General features: G+C 42.2%; 3 protein-coding genes across 5 annotated transcripts; 2 read left to right on the top strand and 1 right to left on the bottom strand.

Moving 5' to 3' along the window:
- Nucleotides 1-1,945: 1,945 nt before the first annotated feature.
- LOC120061365 (ammonium transporter Rh type B-like) lies at nt 1,946-3,962 on the top strand. Its single transcript, XM_039011130.1, has one exon. The coding sequence runs from the start codon at nt 1,946-1,948 to the stop codon at nt 3,371-3,373; it is 1,428 nt and encodes a 475-aa protein (XP_038867058.1). The 3' UTR covers nt 3,374-3,962.
- Nucleotides 3,963-4,602: 640 nt separating this feature from the next.
- LOC120061362 (RNA-binding protein 39-like) lies at nt 4,603-15,020 on the top strand. Of its 2 annotated transcripts, XM_039011126.1 has the most exons (16): nt 4,603-4,970; nt 5,460-5,516; nt 7,119-7,171; nt 7,383-7,583; nt 8,282-8,347; nt 8,464-8,517; nt 8,636-8,753; nt 8,898-9,050; nt 9,163-9,300; nt 9,393-9,458; nt 9,538-9,742; nt 10,004-10,105; nt 12,299-12,413; nt 12,676-12,781; nt 13,444-13,522; nt 14,176-15,020. In XM_039011126.1, exons 2-16 carry the CDS (start codon nt 5,466-5,468, stop codon nt 14,274-14,276), a joined length of 1,608 nt encoding a protein of 535 aa, XP_038867054.1. In that variant the 5' UTR covers nt 4,603-4,970; nt 5,460-5,465; the 3' UTR covers nt 14,277-15,020. The 2 variants fall into 2 exon arrangements, with proteins under 2 accessions (XP_038867054.1, XP_038867055.1); XM_039011127.1 differs by lacking the exon at nt 8,282-8,347.
- Nucleotides 15,021-17,186: 2,166 nt separating this feature from the next.
- Nucleotides 17,187-21,935, bottom strand: LOC120061360 (embryonic polyadenylate-binding protein-like). 2 transcript variants are annotated; one of them, XM_039011123.1, is made up of 15 exons: nt 21,672-21,934; nt 21,251-21,444; nt 21,055-21,170; nt 20,214-20,353; nt 19,917-20,011; nt 19,627-19,767; nt 19,457-19,552; nt 19,064-19,312; nt 18,821-18,908; nt 18,564-18,683; nt 18,343-18,482; nt 18,073-18,181; nt 17,780-17,910; nt 17,547-17,622; nt 17,187-17,438 (listed from the first exon to the last, which is right to left on the bottom strand). In XM_039011123.1, the coding sequence occupies exons 1-14, from the start codon at nt 21,889-21,891 to the stop codon at nt 17,560-17,562; spliced, it is 1,902 nt and encodes a 633-aa protein (XP_038867051.1). In that variant the 5' UTR covers nt 21,892-21,934; the 3' UTR covers nt 17,187-17,438; nt 17,547-17,559. The 2 variants fall into 2 exon arrangements, with proteins under 2 accessions (XP_038867051.1, XP_038867052.1); XM_039011124.1 differs by having other exon boundaries at nt 17,187-17,622; nt 21,672-21,935.
- Between the last annotated feature and the right edge of the window lie 993 nt (nt 21,936-22,928).

The raw sequence follows: 22,928 nt of genomic DNA, 5'->3' as shown, positions 1-22,928 counted from the left end.
CTTCACACAGGCATTGAAGAGGAGTGGGATGAAATTCCACAGGCCACAATCAACTGCTTGAGCAACTCTATGCAAAGGAGATGTGTCGCGCTGCATGAGGCAAATGGTGGTCCCACCAGATACTGACTGGTTTTCTGATCCACACCCCTGCCTTTTTTTTAAAGGTATCTGTGACCAACAGATGCATATGTGTATTTCCAGTCATGTCAAATTCATAGATTAAGGCCTAGAGAATCAATTTAAATTGACTGATTTCCTTATGTGAACTGTAACTGAGTAAAAGCTTTGAAATTATTGCACAATGTGTTTATTTTTGTTCAGTATACATGAATAATGCTAACCTCTCAGACTGATGAATTGAGGATTCAATCAATACTTTATATTTTCCTGTTTACATTTAACCATTTCACACTGCCCCAGATTTAGCACTAGAAAAACAGTAATCAAAGTTGATCACATTCTTTTAGCTGTATTTTTTGGGGAGAATTTCCTTTCGCGGCCACATACAGTAAGAATGCATGCACAGTCCTCAATCTTTTTTAACAAAGTGATTATGCCATGTTTTGATCATGAGGATGTTATGCTGTACTCTGTGGAAACACATCACACCCTGGCTGAGAGGGGCTGTGATGGCTAAACTCCTTTCAGTACCAGAGATCCAACTACACAACCCAAGATTTACACAAGAGCATAGGGAGTTCAGAATCATATTTATACCAGTTTACAAAGGTTCTTTAAGTTTGGGATTCAGGGGAAGAACATAGGAAGGGCCAGTTCTCATAAATAAACTAGTTTGTTAGTTTTGCACAAAAATGGGAGGCTATAACACAAAACAGTTTTACAATCAAATAAAATACAGGTTTCTGTGCTGATGGAGGGAAAGCATTACAACTACCTAAAACTCAGGGTATCAGCTATCGCATCACCTGTCACATCACCTGTCACATCACCTCTGTCACATCATCTGTCACATCATCTGTCACATCATCTGTCACATCATCTGTCACATCATCTGTCACATCATCCTTCTCATAACGAAATAGCAGCTTCCCTCCCAAACACCAAACACAGCTTCCCTCCCAGGTTTATAAACAGACATGGAAAAACAGGGAGACAATCACAGTTCTCAGTGAATCAATCAATTAGCAGGGACTCAATTAGGAGCGCATTGGCTGAAGCATGCACAGTACTCAAGGGTATTCATCACACCTGTGACACACTCATTTACAATGATCATCCTGAAGTCAGGTGTATACCATCTGTGCTCATGATATACTTTTATTGAAGGTTGTGTTGTAAAATTGCGAAACAGATTCTGACTGGGAGCAGTGTTGGGGAATAGTACCACAACATGTAATTCAACTAGTAATTCAACTACATTTTGCAGTAGCTTGTTGGCAGTTTAACTACATTCAAATGTTGATAGTGTTTTCAGTAGTTAATGACCGCTGGGCTAGCCGACACGCTCACATTCTGGCTGCCACACAGATCTCACTACACTGTTAATACTGTTTTTTAAAAACTGTTAAAAGTGATGTTCCTGCGGTCATGTTTCTTAACTTTGTATTATATGACATTTTAGATTTAGATATAGTTTTTCACAAGGTAGTTTTGATATAGTGAACTGCTTTTTCAGAGTAACTTTCATTAAACAAACTATAATTATCTTCAGGGTAGCATTATGTAGCTCAACTTTTTCCAGTGTGAAGTAATTGGTAACTTGGTAAACTATAGTTCAGAGTAGCTTTCCGCACAATGCCTGAGAGATGGTTTATTGTAAAGGCCAAAGTACAAGTAGTATCGTTGCTCTACAAAGGAGGTGTGGTCTATGCACATCAGTCTTAGTAAAAACTCATGCAATGTTCTAGGCCTTTCTTATTGAGGGTGAGATGATATAAAGGCAGGGAAAAGCAATTCTGGTCATTTGTCTGAAAAAGCTCTCAACATGAAAAAGCATTCCACCAGTCTGAGGGTGAGACTGCCTGTCCTGGTGCTGGTCCTGGAGGTTCTCCTCCTAGCCCTCTACACTGCCTTTGTCACCTATGACAACGATGCTAATGCTAAACTGCAGAACAATGAGACCAAACCCATGGACAACGCACTGTACCGAGATTACCCATACTTTGCTGACATTCAGGTGATGATATTCATTGGATTTGGGTGCCTTCTGGCCTTCTTCCGTCTCTACGGCTTCAGTGGGATGGTCTTCAATTTCCTGACGGCCACCTTCGCCATCCAGTGGGCCATCCTGGTACAGGGCTACTTCCAGTTCAGCCATGCTGGGAAGATCCACCTGGGGGTCATCAACCTGATCAATGCTGAGTTTGCCTGTGCCGTGGTGCTTATTTCCTTCGGGGCTGTCCTGGGAAAGACCAGCCCAGTGCAGCTCCTAGTCATGGCCCTGCTGGAGGTCCCAGTGTTCTCAGTCAATGAATGGGCTGTGCTCAAGTACCTGAGGATCAACGATGCAGGGGGATCCATCCTCATCCACCTGTTTGCCTGCTATTTCGGCCTGGGTGCAACATTTGTCCTGTACAGGCCACGTCTGAATGAGGGTCACGCCAAGGAGAACACCAGCTACCAGTCAGACATCCTGTCAGTTATGGGCACCCTGTTCCTCTGGGTGTTCTGGCCCTCCTTTAACTCGGCTCTAACCCTGAAGGGAGACGACCAGCACAGGGCCATCCTGCACACCTTCATAGGCCTCAGCTCCTCCACCCTCACCGCCTTTGCCCTCTCTGCCATGCTCAACAAGAATGGCAAGATTACAATGGCCGACATCCAGAACGTGACCCTGGCGGGCGGGGTGACTGTGGGGGCGTCGGTGGACATGATGATCTCCCCTGCGGCTGCGTATGCGCTGGGTGTGATGGGCTGCACCGCCTGCATGCTGGGATACAAGTACCTCAGCCCCTTCCTGGCCCGCCACCTCCGGATCCAGGACCAGTGTGGTATCCACAACCTGCATGGCCTCACAGGACTCATATCCTGTGCCGCAGGGATATGTGCCATCTTGACAGCCACTGAGGAGGTGTATGGACCCAGCATGTATGAGATCTTTAGCCACAGGGCACCTATGGAAGGAGATCCTAAGCTTCTGGAGCTCCAGGAGTTGATCCCTGGTCTGCAGCCAGGTCTGGGACGCAGTGCCAGGGAACAGGCCCTCTACCAGGTGGCAGCTGTGTTCTCCACTATGGGAGTGGCAGCACTAGGGGGCATATTGACAGGCTTTGTGTTGAAGCTGCCGTATCTCGCATCACCCTCAGATGACCTCTGCTTTGATGATGAGCTATTTTTCAATGTTCCGCCTCATTATGATTGTCCGATGGCCCTAAATGGTCAAATCAAAACTGACGATTCGACAGCATCATAGGGTGCTAGCTATGCATTTAGTTGTATGAATAAGTTTAATGCTGAATGACGGTAAAATTTAAATTGATTAGATAATCATGCAGTTTAGCAATAGAATAGATCCTCATTCATGGTTAATGTACTCTGTGATCCATTTCTCTTTCTTGCACTTTTTTATTTTACAATCCCACACAAGAGAGGTTTTATGGACACAAACTTGGTTTTGTAACCAAATTAACCATTGGGTTTGTATTTGTACTTATTTTAAGATGTTATAGTATGCAAGTCTGTGTCTCGCTGCCTAATGAAATCCATTTGTCTATTTTTAGTGGTTTGTAAAAGTGTGTCATCTCATGTAATGACATACTGACTACAGTAGCCTCACACACCTGACTGTTAAATGTATTGAGGTCAGAGGGCTTTTGTTTTCAAGTGTGGTACAACATTGGTAATTTTTTGTCAAATTACCTGAGAATGAATACAATTTTGCGGTTAGCAAAAAAATTGCAGATGTGGGCACTCAAACCACATGATTATATAATTCATACAATGTACATTAACATAATACAGAATATTGACACATCCACATTCACATAATACAGAATATTGACACTAATTTGATGACTCTATTAATAAAGAATCTCTCATTTTACAATCTCACTATTTCTTTACACTGTTCCTGCAGTCCTCCTTGCGATGTTTTATTGTGTATACTCAGATTTAGATAATGTTTAGTGGAGTGGTGAAAGGTATTTTACAGCTCCTTAAAGGGTCACAAAGTCTGATGGCCAACATGCAGTAAGGTATTATGCAACAACTAAGGTGACCCTTTAGCATGCAGAGAGGCCTTGAGTGCAAAATTATTAACTAGGGACTAATATTTTTCCTGGTAAGGAAATTCTCCTGATCTTGTGAATTTATTTCCTGACATCAAACAAGTGTTTGAAAATTGAAAGAGGTTATTCTACAGCCAAATTACAGTCGTAAAGAGCCAGACACATCAGTACATGTTGTTTTTCATAAAAAAACACTCAGAAAAATAAATAAATAAAAGGTTGGCTACATAGCTCTGTTCTATGATCATATCTGTGCAGGGGAGGTAATGCAGTCCTAGGAGGCATTTGTTTTTCACATTTTGGGTGAATCTATCTAATCTTCCGGTAGGTGGCGGTAAAGTATCATATTGAGAAGAGAGAGGCGGTGGAGTAGCCTTTCTAGATAGCTAGGACAAACAACCCCGCCTTCCTCGAGGCTTGAGTGCAGAGCGCCATTTTAGAGAGGCAAAGGAAGTTGTTTTGTGAAACAACTTCAAACGCTTGAAAGGGGAAGAAAGATCACTAGTACAAAGCTAAATACTTTATGGGCTGTTACTGATAATTTCGTTGGGTAATACGTAGTCTAGAGAGAGAGCATTTTCTGGAGCGATTATTTTGAATCTGTTGTTGGAAGGAACAGCAGCAGCAGGCGAATCCGAGGTCAAATTGGGCCTATTTTAGAAGGAGGTAACGTTAGTTCGCTGGCTAGCTCACTGGCTGATTGGTTAGCTTGCTAGCTAGGTAACTATTCATTTTCTGGTCACAGAAGAAGAAGCAGACGGGACGGTGGGACAAATCCCTGCGGTAAATTACCATTGCACATCTTCTCAGATAGTAACGTTAGTAAACTAACGTTGGCTAGTTAGTTAGCTAACGCTAGTTACGTTACTAGTAAACATCTTGCTAGCTAAATGTCTTAGCTATGGTTCTTAATCAGCTACTGTAGGTAGCTAGTTATAACTAGTCTAGCTAACATTAGCTAGCTGTAAGCTGCAGCCTAACGTGTAGGAGTGTTGGTCAAATGCATTGGAATGTTCCACAGTTGATGCTCTGTGTTGTCAACTGGGAACTATTTAGTTAGCTAGTTAGCTGCCCAGCTAAAATGTAGTTATATTGTTAGAACATTCAACTAACTACGGGTAGCTAGCTAACAGTTTTTCTAACTAACGTTAGTTAGATTGCTAACTAACGTTATATTATGTGGCTGTAGTAGACCTAACGAATTCTATATGAATGTAATGTTTTTATCTTATGACTAAACTTGAGTTGATTGTATCTTGTTTTCTCTTGCAGGAGACCATGGCAGACGATTTTGACATTGAGGCTATGCTAGAGGCTCCATACAGAAAGGTGGGTAGAAATGCCAGGCTTGTATGTTTATTTTTTTGTGCATTCACTATTTACTGATCTTGTATCATCTTGCTGCTCAGAGATGTATAGGTTAGCTATTATTGATAGTTAAATGATTGTGTGTGCCTCTCAATGTATGAATGTGGTGTGTGATGCAGTCAGACATAATCCAAAATTCTGAATAAACGCCCATCTATCTTTCTTTGTAGACTTGCCTAATGATATCTCACCTCTACTCCCATGAATTCACCTTTGATTCCAGTGTGAACTGTGAAAAAAGTAAGGTAGTAATTGCGCAATGTATTGATGTACTGTGATCCCCCTAGGACAAAAAGAGCCTCATCTTAGAACATCCTATCACCTGTTCGGTTGCAACAAGGTGAATGCAAATGGATGATAATCAGCGCATTTTACCTCACATGCAAAGGAGACAGTATTTAAAATTTCTGTTGACATGGTAACTAAAGGCATTGTTCCACCATGTTTACACCTGTTAGTTAGATTGACCGTGATACCAGTAGTTCTGGCACATATTCTATTTATATGCATTGACATTTGTTATGCATCGTTGTCAAGTAAGTCGGACCTGAAATAGGCCTTACGTGTGTTAGTACTTTTACCCTTACATTTTCGTCTTTTCGTAGATTAGTCTACTGACTATGGTATACTTTGTTTTACAAATCATTAATATGGCTTAAATGTGTAGTCATGATTTTGCCAAGGTCAACAGAGTAAGCTATTGATAACTTTGAAATATGAATACTGTCTCCATGCCCAAGTCTATTGATGGTTTCCGATTCGTAAATCAGCATCTTGACTTTGCATGCCTTTTAACACCAGTAATATTCCAAGTTTATTTTCTTACTACAATTTATTTGTAAGATTTTCATTTCAAGATTTCATTTCCATGATACATTTAGTTAATGATTTCACCAATAAGAATAGTTTTCCCCTCATGAAATACAAGCCAAAATGGATCACCTCCATTCAGCTGGCACTAAAAGAACAAACATAGGTCATTTAACATGAGGCTGAACTAGTGGATTTTTTCTTTTCAGTTTTTCTTGGGAGTCCATATTACTAAGCAGTGTGAATCCCTGTTTGCTTCAGGGCGAGATGTGTGACAGAGGTGGCATCGAACTCTTACATTCCAAGAAGGAAAATGGGTGAAGATCACTGGACTGGCACCAACCACAGGATCTCTTTTAGTGGCTGTGGGCCAAGCATGGCCTCAGTGGGCTTAGGAACAGATAGTGGTATTGGTACGACAAAGCAGGAGGGGTGGGGTTGAGATGACCAAACTGTTACCATGGCTTACTGTAGCATGCCAAAATGTTAGATACTTTCCCCATACACCTTGACTTTTGGTTGGATTGAGTACTGTACAATATGTAGTTATAACAGTGGGTGGGGGATGGGGGTGGAACTCTACAGGGGCTGTAGATGGACCCCCTTAGATACTTCTCCAAACATATCAGTAATGTTAACAGTATTTTTACTAAATGAATATATTCTGTATTTTCTTGTTCCCTCCCCTTACCCCTGACGACTTGCAATGTTTCCTCTACGTCCTCATGATGTTCTTCTATCGACCCTGCTTAGGATGAGATCAAGTCCTCTAGCGCTAATGGACATGAGGAGCGCAGTAGTAAGAAGTAAGTACTGATTTTAAACTTGGGCTATTTGCTAAACCGTCTTCACATTATCTGGTCAGATAGCTTTCTACAGTTTTAGTCGGGTTTTAATCATGTAACCGCTACAAAACTACATCAGTAATGGACAGAAGATGTTGTTTCAAGTATCTGTTAACAATTGTATTATTTGATTCCGTGACTTGCACTCTGACAATCTCAACTTGTGTTCCAGGAAAAAGAGGAGCCACAGTAGGAGTAGTCGGAGCCCGAGCTCTGACAAGCGCAGAAGCAAGAGCAAAGACAGGAAGAAGAGCCGGGACCGGAAAAGGAGCAAGAGTCGGGAGAAGAAACGCAGCCGCAGTAAGGAGCGCCGCCGCAGTGGCTCCCATAGCAGGGAGCGTGCCGGGCGCTACAGAGGACGCCGCAGCCCCTTGTATGTATAGAGATCTTCCAATTTTGGCATCCCTTATCTGTGTTGTCTAATTCCCACATTTTGGGGGGGAATAGTCTGCTTTATCATCTCATTGTAGGTCATTTATTTTTCTCCCCTTGAAAGCTGGCAGTAGAAATGTTGATGATGAAATGGAACAGGATTTTGTATTTGACAGCGGTATAGTAAAAAAAAAAATCTGGGGTATGGTTGTTGACTTCTATGTGGAAGTTCACGCATGAGGTGGATAACTAATGCTGTAGCCCTAGTTTTGTCCTCAGGTCAACCCCCTGTTTACTACTCCTTTCTTACTTCCTCTTTCAGCTGAGTGTCACGTGACTGGGCTGATTAGCCTTTGTGTTTCAAGAGAAGTAGAGTACACAAAGTAGGCCCAAGTGGGGGTGGAGGCTGTTGTAGGGCCCATTTTGACTGTCGCCTTTATGAATGAGAAATTGTTCATCATTCCTACTATGCAGCTGGAGACGTTTCCTCCACTGATAGTCAGTGTGTCCCTGAAACGTAATGGCAAACACATAGGCATGAATTGTACTGTTAGGCATATTAACCTACTCCGTTGAGGTCATTGGAAATTGAATATACACTAAACTCTTATCTATTATTAAAAACCAACAGAGTTTGGCATATAATCTTCATCAGTAGTAGGCATACATACTGAGCTGAACCTTGTTTTACACCCCTAGTTTGGGGCCGAAATTTAACGGTGGTCCAGGAGGGAAGATTGGCCCACCACATGCCAACAAACTAAGGTTTTTATGATTAAATTCTTTGTGATATGACGTGTTGGTGGTTGGCTGTCTTGTCATTAAAGTATTAATGTAACGTCTGGGTTAGAACTAACTCTTGTGATTGTTACTTTTTTCAGTCGTAGGCGCTCAAGAAGTCGTAGTCCCTTCAAGAAAGACAAGAGTCCAGTAAGGTGAGATACACAGCTGGATTGTCTAGTTAGAAGCGCTCGTGGTTTCAGATCCGTTTTGTGAACTGGATTTTTTCTCTCACCGTCCATCAAAACAGTTGTTACTGTTTTCTTTTTCAAGGCAACCAATTGACAACCTGACCCCAGAGGAGAGGGATGCCCGTACTGTGTTCTGTATGCAGCTGGCAGCAAGAATCCGACCACGAGATCTAGAGGACTTCTTCTCTGCTGTGGGGAAAGTCAGTATTCACAGTTTACACACATTTAAAAGTAGAAGCATGAAATATGTCAAGATCAAGACTTTATTTTGACAAAGCATTTAGCTAATGGTCAATAGGAAGGTGCTCACTCTTGACACACTATTGCTATTTTATCCCCTGTAGGTGAGAGACGTCAGGATGATCTCCGATAGAAACTCCAGGAGGTCAAAGGGCATCGCCTACATTGAGTTTCTGGAGGCGAATTCAGTCCCGCTGGCCATTGGCTTGACTGGACAGAGACTTCTTGGAGTGCCCATCATTGTCCAGGCCTCTCAGGTAGTTGATTTAACCATAACATTTTAGAAATTATGGAATTAGTAAATGTGATGTCACCTTTCACAACTAACTTGGCAGATGGCATAGACTCACCATTTTTGTGTGTGTGCAGGCTGAGAAGAACAGAGCAGCAGCAATGGCCAACAACCTTCAGAAGGGTAATGCTGGCCCCATGCGGCTGTACGTGGGCTCTCTGCACTTCAACATCACAGAGGACATGCTGCGAGGCATCTTCGAGCCTTTCGGAAGGGTAAGGAGGAAACCCCATTACTTGTCATGTATGTTAACCTCAATTTCCCACTAACTCTGTTGTATCTAACTGGATGTTGTTTTCCTTAACAGATTGAGAGCATACAGCTGATGATGGACAGTGAAACTGCACGATCCAAAGGATATGGTTTCATCTCAGTAAGTTCCTGATTCCAAAAGTGTGTGTGTGTGCAATGTTATTTAGCTGATTTCCTACTGGATGACTGTGTAATTGTAGTTTGCAGATGCAGAGTGCGCTAAGAAAGCACTGGAGCAGCTGAATGGCTTTGAGCTGGCCGGACGGCCCATGAAGGTTGGTAACGTGACAGAACGCACCGACTCCTCCACCGCCAGCTCCTTCCTGGACAACGACGAGCTGGAGAGGACGGGCATCGACCTGGGCACCACCGGGCGCCTGCAGCTCATGGCCCGGCTGGCAGAGGGTGAGCTATTAGCTGATGTTTTTGAGTGAATGTAGTTTGGTCTTTTGTGCTCAATTGCCATTGGGTTTATTTGTCAGCGGTTAGTAAAAGTTGAGCTTAGTATTCAATATCTCCACCTGTTGTGATGAAATGTGAAACCTATTTTATCAACCAAGGTGTTGTTACCCCAGTTGACCTCTATAATCACTCCAGTATGTGTGCTCAAGTTGTTTTAAATAGCATTGAACAGACTTGATGCTAATGAATACTTGTTTCCCTCAGGTACTGGTCTTCAGATCCCTCCAGCTGCACAGCAGGCTCTACAGATGAGTGGTTCCATGCACTCCTCTTCAATCCACTTCGGCAACATGGCAGCTGGTACAGGTAGTCACATTATCTATACTGTATGTAATGAACTACTCACTGGCCTCATCTTAAGACACGGTAGACATGCCTCTCCTCAAAGGAGAAAAGTTAAAAACCTGTGATTTCGAAGTTTAAGCTTTATTGATAGCTCATGCGAATGTGAAATGTACTAAGTTTGCTTTGGCTGTTGATCATAAAACTCATTCTAGAGGTACATAGCAAACGAGAGCTGTCAGACCTCCATTGGCAGGATGATTTCCAGTGAACGATGAATGCAAAGTGGGTTCAAATGATCTGGCGACTGCGTGGGTTCAAATGATCTGGAGACTGCGTGGGTTCAAATGATCTGGAGACTGCGTGGGTTCAAATGATCTGGAGACCGCGTGGGTTCAAATGATCTGGAGACTGCGTGGGTTCAAATGATCTGGAGACCGCGTGGGTTCAAATGATCTGGAGACCGCGTGGGTTCAAATGATCTGGAGACTGCGTGGGTTCAAATGATCTGGAGACCGCGTGGGTTCAAATGATCTGGAGACTGCGTGGGTTCAAATGATCTGGAGACTGCGTGGGTTCAAATGATCTGGAGACTGCGTGGGTTCAAATGATCTGGAGACTGCGTGGGTTCAAATGATCTGGAGACTGCGTGGGTTCAAATGATCTGGAGACTGCGTGGGTTCAAATGATCTGGAGACTGCGTGGGTTCAAATGATCTGGAGACCGCGTGGGTTCAAATGATCTGGAGACCGCGTGGGTTCAAATGATCTGGAGACCGCGTGGGTTCAAATGATCTGGAGACCGCGTGGGTTCAAATGATCTGGAGACCGCGTGGGTTCAAATGATCTGGAGACCGCGTGGGTTCAAATGATCTGGAGACCGCGTGGGTTCAAATGATCTGGAGACCGCGTGGGTTCAAATGATCTGGAGACCGCGTGGGTTCAAATGATCTGGAGACTGCGTGGGTTCAAATGAACTGCTTCTGTGACCACCAGTTTTTGATCACCTCAAATGTACCACCATAAGACTTCTCATCTTTTCTCACTATCGTTTATCTTTTCTCACTATCGTTTATCTTTTAATGATGTCTTCCACATTTATCTAATGGATCCACACGTAAACACTAAATGCCAATCTGCCATTGCCACCAACACTCCTTTATGTGGTATGTTCATCGTTTCTGACCACATCCCTGCAACAACCTGCCATGTTGTCAGCTTTTGGTGAAAGACATCTGAGACGTACTCTATCTGAAAGCTGTTTTCTTCCCTCACTATGGCACTGCGTGAAAAGAGCACATTGAATATAATGGGCAACTGGTGGGAAACCTATAATGAGTTAGCATCATTCAAGTCAACCTGTGTGTTTTGTCTTGCCAAAGCCAGCAATTTGTCTTACTAAGTGAATGGACACTTACAACTTGCTGAAACACTATAATGTTAGATGGAATGCTGATATTGAACTAACATGCCGAAACAGGAGAACCTTTGCTTCTGTTTGCCTTATGCTATGGATGTCCACCTGTAGCAACTAGGTCTAATGGTATGATGTGTAGTAAGTCAATGGTCTTGGCTATGCTCTTCATCCATTGTGCATCTTTCCATCCTCACAACCTAAATAATTTCCCCTTTCCAGCCGAAGTGCAAGTCTTTGACTTCTCTTCTTCTAATCTTTTAGACATATTAGCCAGGCTGAACCCACCCCCTGAATGTGAATGTGAAAGATTGGAGTGCACAATTTATCAAATCTGCACACAATTTAATGCTCATCTAAAATAAATCCTTTCAAGTTCTCATGTTTCAAACCAGAGTGCAATCTCCCATGGTTGTGGTCTGAAATCATTGCTGTCATGCATACTGAATTCACAGTATGCATATAAATGCTTTTCTTTTTAAGCCAAATAAGATTCTCAAGCTCTCTGTATACATCTTCTCTGGTTTTATTGTGTGTAACTACATTCTGTCCAACAGTGCATTGAAACAACACGGAAGAAAGACCAGTCCTATACTTTTACATGTATTCATTGATTGCTTGTTAAAGGGGGAGGTAATCAAAATTAGTAAGTCAACCTGATGATTAAGTCAGAAGCAGGGTTGGGATCAATTACAGTTTGTTCAGGAGCTGATGGTCAATTCAACAGACAGGAATTCAACTGCACTTGACCCCCCCCCTGGTGAGAAGGACCTCTGTTAATGATGCTGTCATCTCCTTTTACAGCTGTTGCCAACCCTGCCCTGAACCTGGGTCCAAGCATGAACCAGGCCATGAACCTCCCAACTCAACCACTGGCTACACACTGCCTACAGCTGTCCAACATGTTCAGCCCACAGTCGTAAGACACTATTTTCCCCTTTTCATTTCATGATGGCAGAAACCATTGTTTTTAGAGCTTTGATTCACTAAACTAGGTTCACAAATGCATCACCAAATGTAAGATTAGGGTACAATTGGGGAGATACTAAATAACTGCCAACTCATTGATATGGATTTTTTTCTGGGAACCAAAAGGGCTTAACTTTTCATTTCACGAAGCTGGGTTAGGTGAGTCATTTAGTTTGTGATGAAGGGGTTGAAACGACCTGCCTCTTTTCCAGGGAAAATGAGCCTGGTTGGGACATCGAGATCCAAGACGACGTCATGGAGGAGTGCAACAAACATGGGGGAATTGTCCATATATACGTCGACAAGAACTCCCCTCAGGTAAGACCCTTTTAAAATGCACTATAGAGGTGGATAGTTCTAAACTGGTCCAGCAAATTATGCACTTTGCCCCCAAAAATTAGGTGCTGCATGTTTTATATAATGGTAAAATTTAGAATGTTATGTTAATTTCTTGATCAATTATACCCTTTCGTCTATCAAATTGTCTGTTGCAGATTGCCAAGTACCTCAACCCCACAATTTCATCCACTGAGTTTAGTGTAGACTTTATTTATTTTTTTGAACCTGAGTCTCTATGCAGTCGACATTTCAAAATGTTAACCCTTGTACCTATGTTTGTACTCTGTGTGCCTTTGTTTGCTGAAATCGATACTTTTTAATGAAATACAGCCACAGTGTTTCCTTGTTGAGATTCAATTGGCACATGCGCTGAGTTGCCATCTTAGAGCAACAGCAATGAGGAAAGAGGCAGTTGTATTTGATTTCAGCAAACAAAGGCGCGTAACAACCGAAGCCAAACATGGGTACATGGTAAGGGTTTAAGAATTTACATTTTGAAAGTATCGACTGCATAGCAAGTCGGAGGTTCATTTAAAAAAAACTAGTCTGCGCTCAACTCCGTGGATTTGAGGTACTTGGGCAATGTTGCAGATCGATAGATGTTTTATTGCCCTTACCTTACCGCTTCCTTTCTCTTATAGGGCAACGTGTACGTAAAATGCCCCACAATCCCAACAGCAATGGCTGCAGTGAATGCCCTACATGGACGGTGGTTTGCAGGTGTGTATCCTTGTACCAATGCATTCTATAGTGTCATTCTTTGATATTTACATGCCTTGCATTTATATCAGTTATGTTTGTGGCATGGGATAATGGAGAGTAATCGAAATGAAACGGTACCATGTTAGCACAGAGTTTCTAAACCCAGAGGCACAGCATTGCAAGACTACTGGGAACGCTTACCAAAATTCTTAGTTGATAATTTTCTAGAAATGTGAAGGCACAACCTAGATTCGAGCAAATGTCTTATGTGGTTGAACATGTTATTACTCCAACCTTGTAAAAGTGACAAACTGACACATTTTTAGACAAAGACAACTTTTATATTGACGGAGTGCCTTTGATTTGACGGCCTGCACATGCAGTTTGGCACGAGACCACCGTTAAACGCGATCTCTTTCTACGCATGAGCTTAGTTAGCCAACATCGCTTACAAGTGTGATCAGGGATTTCTATAGGCTAACTGCTTCTCCAATCTTCCTACTGTACTGTCTTTTATTTTAGGTTCAAGTGAGTTGTGCTGCTGATTATTAAAACATTTTTATCTCTAGCTAGAATGTGTTTTTTAGAAATCTCAGCTTTCTACACTCATAAATAACTTGTTCATATGTATTAGAAAAGTAATGATGCAAGTTTATTTATTTTCTCCGTAGGTAAAATGATCACTGCAGCGTACGTACCCCTCCCAACCTACCATAACCTTTTCCCTGATTCAGTAACGGCCACCCAGCTACTGATGCCTTCGCGGCGATAAGTCTGCCATGCATGGAGTAGATGTCGCAACGTCTGTGGGCTTCAACAATGTACATAATGTTTGCTAATATGTTGGGAACTTATTTACCAGAGTAGCAAAATACTGCACCAGTCCACCCAATCTTCATTCAGAAATACAAAAGGTTTTGAAGGATATTTGTTTTATTGTTCAATCTGACAGCCATCAGGCTGAGCTTGAGTTCTGTAGCCGCACATTTATGTAGGTGCACTTGAGCAGATTACGTTGTGTGTTTCAACCTGCATTGCGATAGGGAGTTGTTATACAGTGGAAAGTGGGTACTAAGTAGATTTAAGTTGAAACTGACCACAAAAGAACCCATTTTGGGGACAGCCCCACCTAATTAACCTCTGATTCTAAGTGCAGTTTGCTCTGTCCTCATCCAATTACCACATCATTGTACATTTTGTCATTCAGTTGTGCTTTAGAAGTTGATTTGCCCAGTAAGTTTTTCAGTTAATGTGTTAAATGAAAAGGACAAACACCCAAAAACAGATCTATTTTTTTGTTAACTTCAAGGTATTCATTGTGTTTGAGATCACTAAGTTTTTAACATTTGTAATCAAGACTTGATTTTGTAAAAACTCTTGATTTAAATATACTATCAAAATAAGTGATTTGGGTGGTTTGATGTGATGTGCATTTTGTCTTGTTGACATTGGATTGTTTCATCTGGAATGAAGGGGGATGTGAAATGTGTTTGTAATAAAATCCTAGTTTACAACAGCTGGTCTTGTGGTTTACACTCAGACCTTTAATAATTACTGTTTTAATATACAGTAAAGCTTCAATTCACAAGTGGACATTATATTCCTACCCACAGTTACACCATGAATATGGTACTGATAGAGAAATCGATACATTTAGCAGTAGAGTACTGGCAGAGTTTGAGAAGTTTTGTGCTTGGGACTTCAGATAATCTTGACCACTTTTTGCCAACTCACTATTCATTCCCTTTAGACTGCACTAACTCCCATTAATGCCAATTATGAAACTCGCATCATAATGCCTGACCTTTTGTCAACAGCCTCAAGAGAATTTCTTATGACAGTGATGCATTCTGGTAATAACCTGTTAGTCAGGCCCAAAAGACTAAGAATGTGAAATGTCACAGTCCCTTAAGCCCATGATAAGATGTTTGTGTAGAACTCCCCAGGTCAGCAGTGATCTGTTGAACCTTCAGACTTCAATAAACATGAACCCATAACCTCACACCCACACTTTGGTCCCCTTACTGTGCTTTGGGTCTTGACATTAGGTGGGGACCCTTGAGTACATTGTTCTATGCTGTTTTCCACACCATTGACTATAAGAAAGCCTTCTAGCCCCCTTCAGAAGGGTAAGACATCCATTCAATAGGACACATGTTCAGTGCTCTATGTATCCACTTTCAGGGAATAGGAATGGTTAACAGTAGGCATGGGTTCTTTTTGTTTTTCTTGATTAATTTCAAATCGGAGTATTTGATACATTGTCCTTTGTGTTTTGGAAACAAGTACTATTGTGCCCGAGAGATGGGTAGCAGTGACAGGTTCATCATTGCTGTGTGATTCTGCACCAGAGACCACAGGGATGAGCAGCAATGACTTGAGGCTTTATTCAAGAACCTAAGTGGTTCTGTTGGCCCTCATCAATGGCATCCTGTTGTACACCACCAACATGACCTTCCACAGCAACTCCAGGTACATCCTGTACATGGAGCTGATCAATGACAGCATCATGTCTTTCACTGTGCTCTTGATTGTCTTGACCTATGTATGCCCTTTCCTAAATTTGTCCATGTGTATATTTCTCATGATAGCCAAACACATTCATAAGAACACACCTCTGAACTTCAGTCATGTCTATTGAACGCTTTGTAGCCATCTGTCATCCTTTACAGCATCCTCTGATCTGCACAGTGAACAGGACCCATGTGCTTATCACATGTATTTGAGTTGTAGGCACCATCCCTGTGTTCGTGTCATCATTATTTCCTCAAGCCTGTCATTTTTCTCTGCCGGTAGGATGTGCCATCATAGGAATGTCTTTGACTTGGTTCACAACTAAAACAACAAATATGCCACCAATATCCTTTACCTGTGCTTTGTGTGGATCACAATGATCTACACCTACTTCAGAGTGATGTTTCCAACCAAAGCTGCAATCTCAGATCCAGTTTCAGCCAGAAAGGCCCAGATGACTATACTACTGCATGGGGTGCAGCTGCTAATCTGTATGCTGTCATACATCACTCCGGTCATGGACAATGCCTTCATTAGCCTCTTCCCCAAGTTCCACTTTGTCATACTGTTCTGCAATTACATCACAACTGACATGTTATCCCACTTGCTCAGCCCTCTCATCCATGGTCAGAGATCAGAAGTTTAAGATGCACATTAAGGAGTCCCTTTGTAGAAAAACAGATCCTGTGGTGAAACCTTTACTTAGTAGAAGTCGGAGATTAAAAAGTGTACCATAACACCAATTGTTGCTATACTGCACACCTAAAACGTCTAATAAACAATCTGCTCTGCAATGTTGTATTGCCCTTTACGCAAACATTTATTAAAATGGTGACTGGACAGTAATGTACTGTGAATTACTTTGAATTCAGCTCAAGAAGATTATTTTGATTGTGTCCATCACTAATAGCATGTGGTTTTTGGGACATCCAGAGACACTAATTCCTTTCTAAATATGATCCCCTTTTGCATGAAGCTTGTTTTCACCTCAGATCCCCTTGGTGTATTAGGCCATTATCCCACTTCACCATGGAATTACAGTACATCACAATCCTTTCCACTATAGTCTATGGATTGGAACTGATCATTAATCTGTAACAGGAACATTTAAGGAGATTTCATTCCACAGATCCACAAAGCACAACAAATGAAAAGTGATATACAGGTTCAATGCACAAAACACCAGGGGTTTATTTTCTTATTTGAATATATATATATTTTTTTTAAACAAAAAGTAGAATAAACATAACCCATTGCAAACAGCTTTTCTTCCCCATAGATATACATTTTAATTAAATTCTCAGATTTGAATCAAAAGTGCCATTTACAAAACTTCCTTTCCCCCCCCCCTTTTACAAAATGTTACTATTTTTTTGTTCATTTTAACTTTTTCCTCCTTCAGCGATTTCTTTGCAGTGTCCTGGAACACATGTAAAATCCAAATTCAGTAACTGCTGCTTTACAGTCACAAATGACGAGTGTGGTCAATTTTGGCATAGTAACTACTGTTAACTCATTATAACCTAACCTGAAAGGGTTCTCTACTTCTTAGGAGAGTTTTCCTTGGCCTGGTGGGCTTGCAGCACAGCTACCGCCTCATCCACCTGGAGAGAACAGTGAAGAGAGAGAACACATGGGATTAGCATAACAACTATGACCATGATAACCCACCACCAAGAAACTCCAAACAATCATAAGTGGCTTCCTTTTTGCATGTAAAAGTTGATCTGAAAGGACAGAGGGAATGGAAGCTTGTCGTACCTTAGAATGCAGGGACTCGGGTGACTCCAGCATGTGCAGCAGCTCAGAGTTGTCAATCTCCAGCAGCATCCCAGTGATTTTACCAGCCAGGTTGGGGTGAAAGCCATGGATCAGAGGGTACAACCGCTCACCTGCAAACCAAGGGAAAGAGAACGAATTAGATTGAGAGTGCCAGTGAGGCATCTCAACACCCTCCGACAGAGGATTGACTGCAGAACATCACAGATGTTCAGAACATCACAGATGTTCAGAACATCACATGAACACTCCCCAATAACATTCCAGTTATATACCAAGCAGCTGTTTCTGCTCCATGAGAGGGGCTGAAGCCAGCATGGAGGCAGTGAGGGGTTCCTGGCCTCTGACATGCACCGCTGGCTCCATAATCTGCTGGGTAACAACCTTACAACACAGCAGGAAAGATTAAACACAATGCAATACACATGACCACTGGGATGGACCTCTAAAAAGGTAGAAGTAAAAGAACAGTTGAGTAAAAAATGTTTACACCGCTATATTGCATGGCATTTCTTGTGGGGAAAGGATGCAATTTACGAGATTACCTGCTGCACTGCCATTGGTGCGGGCATAGTGATGACCTGCTGTAAGTTCCTCACCCCTGATGAGTATTTATACTGGGTGCCTCGGACCATACCACCAGACATGCCTGCCCGACCTCCTGCTGTCTGTGTGCCAATGTTAGCTGGAGAGGGGGGTGTCCATTAGTTACTGTTCGGTTTTTGCATCACAGCAAGTATATGTTTTGAGTAAGCTAGTGTGTTACCCATCCTCTGTGTGTAGTTGATGATGCGTGGAGCCTGGGTGGAGGCCTGTCTGACGGTGCTGATGGGGGTGGAGGCGCGTCGGGGAACAGCAGACCTGACAAACTGGCCCGAGTAGGGTGCTGACAGCAACACAACACATGTCAATAGGGCATCAAACACATTTGTGTGACAAATATACATTTTAGAGTAGCAGTAATGCTTTAGCCATTTACTTATTTTAGCTCCAATATCTCAAAAATATCTGCCTCCGACTCACTCTGTGGTCTGGGTGGCTGTGCAGCCCAGCGAGGAGATGTCCTCATGGTGCTCACAGGGTTGGGGTTGTAGAAGGTGCGACTTGGGGGCTACAAAAAAACAATATCTTACAGATAAAAACATCACCTTCCAGGGCCAGCCCTGAGATAAAAAAAAAACTGAAGGTAACATAGGCTTTCTAATTTGGTCAATTCTAGCATGATGCATCTAGTGATTACCCCCTCCCTTCAACCGTACTACAGACCTGAGGCACAGCAGACATATAGTAGCCTGCCTGCTGGTAGGAGTCGATGACTGGGCCAGGCATGGTCCTCTGCATGTATTTGTTGGTGAGGATGGCCTTCCGCTCCTCCTTGCGCTGGGCCAGAGCCACGTACAGCGGCTTTGTGGCCACAATGCGGCCGTTCATCTCAGTTACCGCTTTGGTGGCCTCCTCGGGAGACGAGAAACAGACAAAGCCAAAGCCCTTGCTGTGGCCCCCGTCCGTCATCACCTGAGTGGAGGAAAGGGTAAGAGAAAACCATGAAGTTACGAGGTGCAGAGATTTTACACGGATCCAGACATGTTTTTTCAGCCTTTGTGATACATCATTGGATAGCAGAAATGACTACTCATGAAAAAGTATGGGTATTTCTACCTTGGCACTGGTGATGGTGCCATAAGGGGCAAACTCCTTCCTGAGTTTCTCATCGTCCAACCCATCATCCAAGTTCTTGACGTACAAATTGACCCCCTGAATCAACAAGAAAATAAATTATATTAAAGCTATTTTTCTTAAGACCACAGGTGTGCACTTCCCCACAGTACCTGATAGCGGTGGATACGTTCCTGTTTGATCAGCTCAAACTTGCGTTTCAGCTCCCCCTGTCGCTCCATCCTCTTCTGAGCACGGCCCACATACAGAACTCGGCCAGGAACGAGTTCTTTCCCATTCATCTCCTCAACTGCCTAAAAGCAGTCCATCAAAGTCAACTCAAAATGCCACATTTTAGATGTCATGTTCCCCATTTCACATTATGACAGCCTGCTGGTTGACAAGGAGATGGCACATATGGGAGCAATTTTAGAGTATTACCATAAAACCCCCAAATACAGACCCTTTGTGCATCCTCGTGGTTTTCATAGTTTACAAAGCCAAATCCACGAGACCGGCCCCTTTCGTCCATCATCACCCGCACACTGAGGGTCCTGCCTATGAGTCCAAGAACAGAGAAGGAGCCTAGATTTCATAAGCTTTCATGCCAATCCACCCAAAACATCTGATTGCATGGATGTTCCAGAATATTCATTTAAATCAAATAGCTATAACATCAACCACCACTTTATACTAGTGCCCAAAGAAAGGGATAGAATGTCAAAGCTTGTCATATGTCCTACTTTCAGGATGTTCTTACCAAATGCAGAGAAGACCTCCTGGAGTTTCTCATCACTATAGTCATCGCCAAAGTTCTTGATGTACACATTGGTGAACTTCATGGCTTTGGCCCCAAACTCAGCCTGTCGCTCCTTATGGGACTTAAAGTGGCCAACAAAACTGAACACCACACCCGTCACCAGTCACAGTTGAGAGATAGAAATATAAAACTACAATCAGTCTTGTTACAAAATATCAAACATACTGCTCCACATCCCAGAATATCAGTGTGGAGACTTACTGATTTTCTCACCTTGATGAACACATCGCAAGATATGAGACAAGTGGTTGACATATACCTTTAATTTTACATTAAGCACCAATGGTAATTATTGATATGCTGAATGACAATCTGCTGCCTAAGCTTTTTCAAAGCTTAATTTAGAAAGTCTTGCAAGTCTCAACTTTGTGGCCAACAGACCAAACATTATTCAAAGTAAAAAAATAAATTAAAAAAAGGACAGGAACAAATGTCTACCATTTCCCTCACCTAATTGTGGACAACTGACATTTCCCCCCCAGGAAATGAGCCTTTGGGTCTGCAATGCCAGAGTCACTACCTGTCTCTATCCTGAGCAAAGAACATGAAAATGTTATCTGCAAAAACGTGCATCACTGTCTGAGAATGATACAATGTTGACCAAATCAATAGTCCCTCCTCCTCCCTAACCATTACAGATTTCCTTTGCACTTTCCCCTACTTACATCTCACTAAATTCAAGGTGGTTTATATATTGGTTGAAAGAAATGTAAATAAAATGAAGTTAAAAGGTACCTTACGGATAGAATAAACAGCTCTTGGTAGGAATTTGTTCACTCACACTTTCCGGTCATTCAATAGCATTCCATTAATGGTATCAATGGCACGATTGGCTGCCTCTTGGGTTTCAAAGTGAACAAAGCCGTAGCCTTTGGAGCCATTCTCATCACACACAACCTGAAATTAAAAGTGCATGTTAGAAATTATGTACAGATAAATTATGCCCTGACACTCAAAGACAAGAATGCAATGTCTACCTTGCAAGACAGAATATTCCCAAAGGTTGAGAATGTGTCATACAGGGCCTTGTTGTCAATGGACTCGTCCATGTTCTTGATAAAAATGTTTCCAACTCCTGACTTCCGTAGCCCTGGGTCACGCTGAGACCACATTATTCTGATAGGCCTACCCTTGAGGACCTCATAGTTCATTGTATCCAGAGCACATTCCGCTGAAAAAAAATGACACGTATAAAGAGAAACACAGCATCAGACATCTGCTAATCACACACGTCCATGAATAACCTAATATAAGATTTAAGTTGTGTATTCATTGGAATATTAATCCTTAGCAGGATTATTCTTGCCACCCCCTTGATCAAAGCAAATAGCTTGATCAAAGCAAATCTATTTGTCCATGATTGATACAGAGTACAAATCTTATCAAAAATAATATTACCATCAGCGGGTTGTTGGAAGTTGATGTATGCGTATCCTAGGGACCTGCGAGTGATGACATCACGGCAGACACGGATGGATGTGATGGGCCCAGCAGGAGAGAACTTCTGGTAGAGCATGGCCTCTGTGACGTCAGGATGCAGGTCCCCTACGTAGAGGGAGGCCAATGGGTATGACTGGCCAGTGCTGTTCATCCTGCAGACAGAGATAGTGAAGATCATAGAGGGAGGGGGTGAAACTGGCAGACAACAAAACCTAACAGCCAGTACGTTTACATGCGCAGTAATAATTCGATATTAAACTGATTACGGCATTAGGCAGATTATGAAATAGTCATGTAAACATCTCATCTTAATCAGCGTAAGGTAAAAATCAAAGTAAGCATACACCTATTAAAACACCTGGTTTTCATTGACTTCTGTATTATATGAAGTTGCCAAGTCACCTACAAATGCAGGCTAGTTAGGTTATCTGACCTCTGGCACTTCAGACACACGGTCTGTTTGTAGTGTGGTTTTCATATAAGCACTTGGGTTTCCAACCACACCTACACACATTTATTTAGTATCTGTATTGTTGTCTATCGTTTGTTTTCTTTGATGCAAATAAATAAAGCAAACTTGGGGTGGCTGTGATGGGAGGGGTCACATAATGGAGTTCACCAGTTGAGGATCAGGATGGCCAATCAAGGCGTTTTTAGAGCAACTCAGTTCTGTCTGAACTGGTTGTGGGGTCTATACTAACACCCGACCTTCCGTAACTTCACAATTGTTACACAACAATGACAACCTCACGATGACGATCACCAAAGTCTACTTTAGCTATTTAACATGATAGTATGAATATTTCTGCTCTCACATGGCCACCACTAGGAGTGTAAAGTTTGGACATGGATTCTCCAGTTACCTAAAGTAACGACCTATTAACTTCGCTAGTTAGTAAGATGCCAGTAAATTTGTATTATCTCGTCTTAAAACAAGTAAACCTAAAAGATTGGATCATTACAACATGTGTACTGTCTATCCTCGACACATCACAAGCGTGCTAACTAAAGCTAGCTATTTTATCCGGTTAGTAGTTGAAACAGACTGCTGAGTTGTAGAAGGCAGTAAGTTACCGTTAATTAGTGTAAACCATCAAAGAGTTCGGCATTTGTTTAAAACCCAATGTGTTTGCTAACATAAAATGCCAGCTACTTTAGCTACTAGCCAAGAAGTTGGTAATTGCCAATCAAACCCAGCATCACTAACGTTAATGG

The sequence above is a fragment of the Salvelinus namaycush genome, chromosome 16, assembly GCF_016432855.1.
Source record: "Salvelinus namaycush isolate Seneca chromosome 16, SaNama_1.0, whole genome shotgun sequence".
Lineage (NCBI taxonomy): Eukaryota > Metazoa > Chordata > Actinopteri > Salmoniformes > Salmonidae > Salvelinus > Salvelinus namaycush.
The sequence above is the reverse complement of the archived record's forward strand: the minus strand, read 5'-3'. Positions and strand labels throughout refer to the sequence as shown.

What these genes read in the sequence shown, in the direction of transcription:
- LOC120061365 (XM_039011130.1), top strand. Translation starts at nt 1,946, where the DNA reads ATGAAAAAGCATTCCACCAGTCTGAGGGTGAGACTGCCTGTCCTGGTG.
- LOC120061362 (XM_039011126.1), top strand. Translation starts at nt 5,466, where the DNA reads ATGGCAGACGATTTTGACATTGAGGCTATGCTAGAGGCTCCATACAGA. An exon ending in TAGAGGCTCCATACAGAAAG is followed by an intron (nt 5,517 to 7,118) that starts GTGGGTAGAAAT and finishes GACCCTGCTTAG; the next exon opens with GATGAGATCAAGTCCTCTAG. An exon ending in TCTTCGAGCCTTTCGGAAGG is followed by an intron (nt 9,301 to 9,392) that starts GTAAGGAGGAAA and finishes TTTCCTTAACAG; the next exon opens with ATTGAGAGCATACAGCTGAT.
- LOC120061360 (XM_039011124.1), bottom strand. Translation starts at nt 21,891, where the DNA reads ATGATCTTCACTATCTCTGTCTGCAGGATGAACAGCACTGGCCAGTCA. An exon ending in CTTCCAACAACCCGCTGATG is followed by an intron (nt 21,445 to 21,671) that starts GTAATATTATTT and finishes ATTTTTTTTCAG; the next exon opens with CGGAATGTGCTCTGGATACA. An exon ending in AACGTATCCACCGCTATCAG is followed by an intron (nt 19,553 to 19,626) that starts GTACTGTGGGGA and finishes TTGTTGATTCAG; the next exon opens with GGGGTCAATTTGTACGTCAA.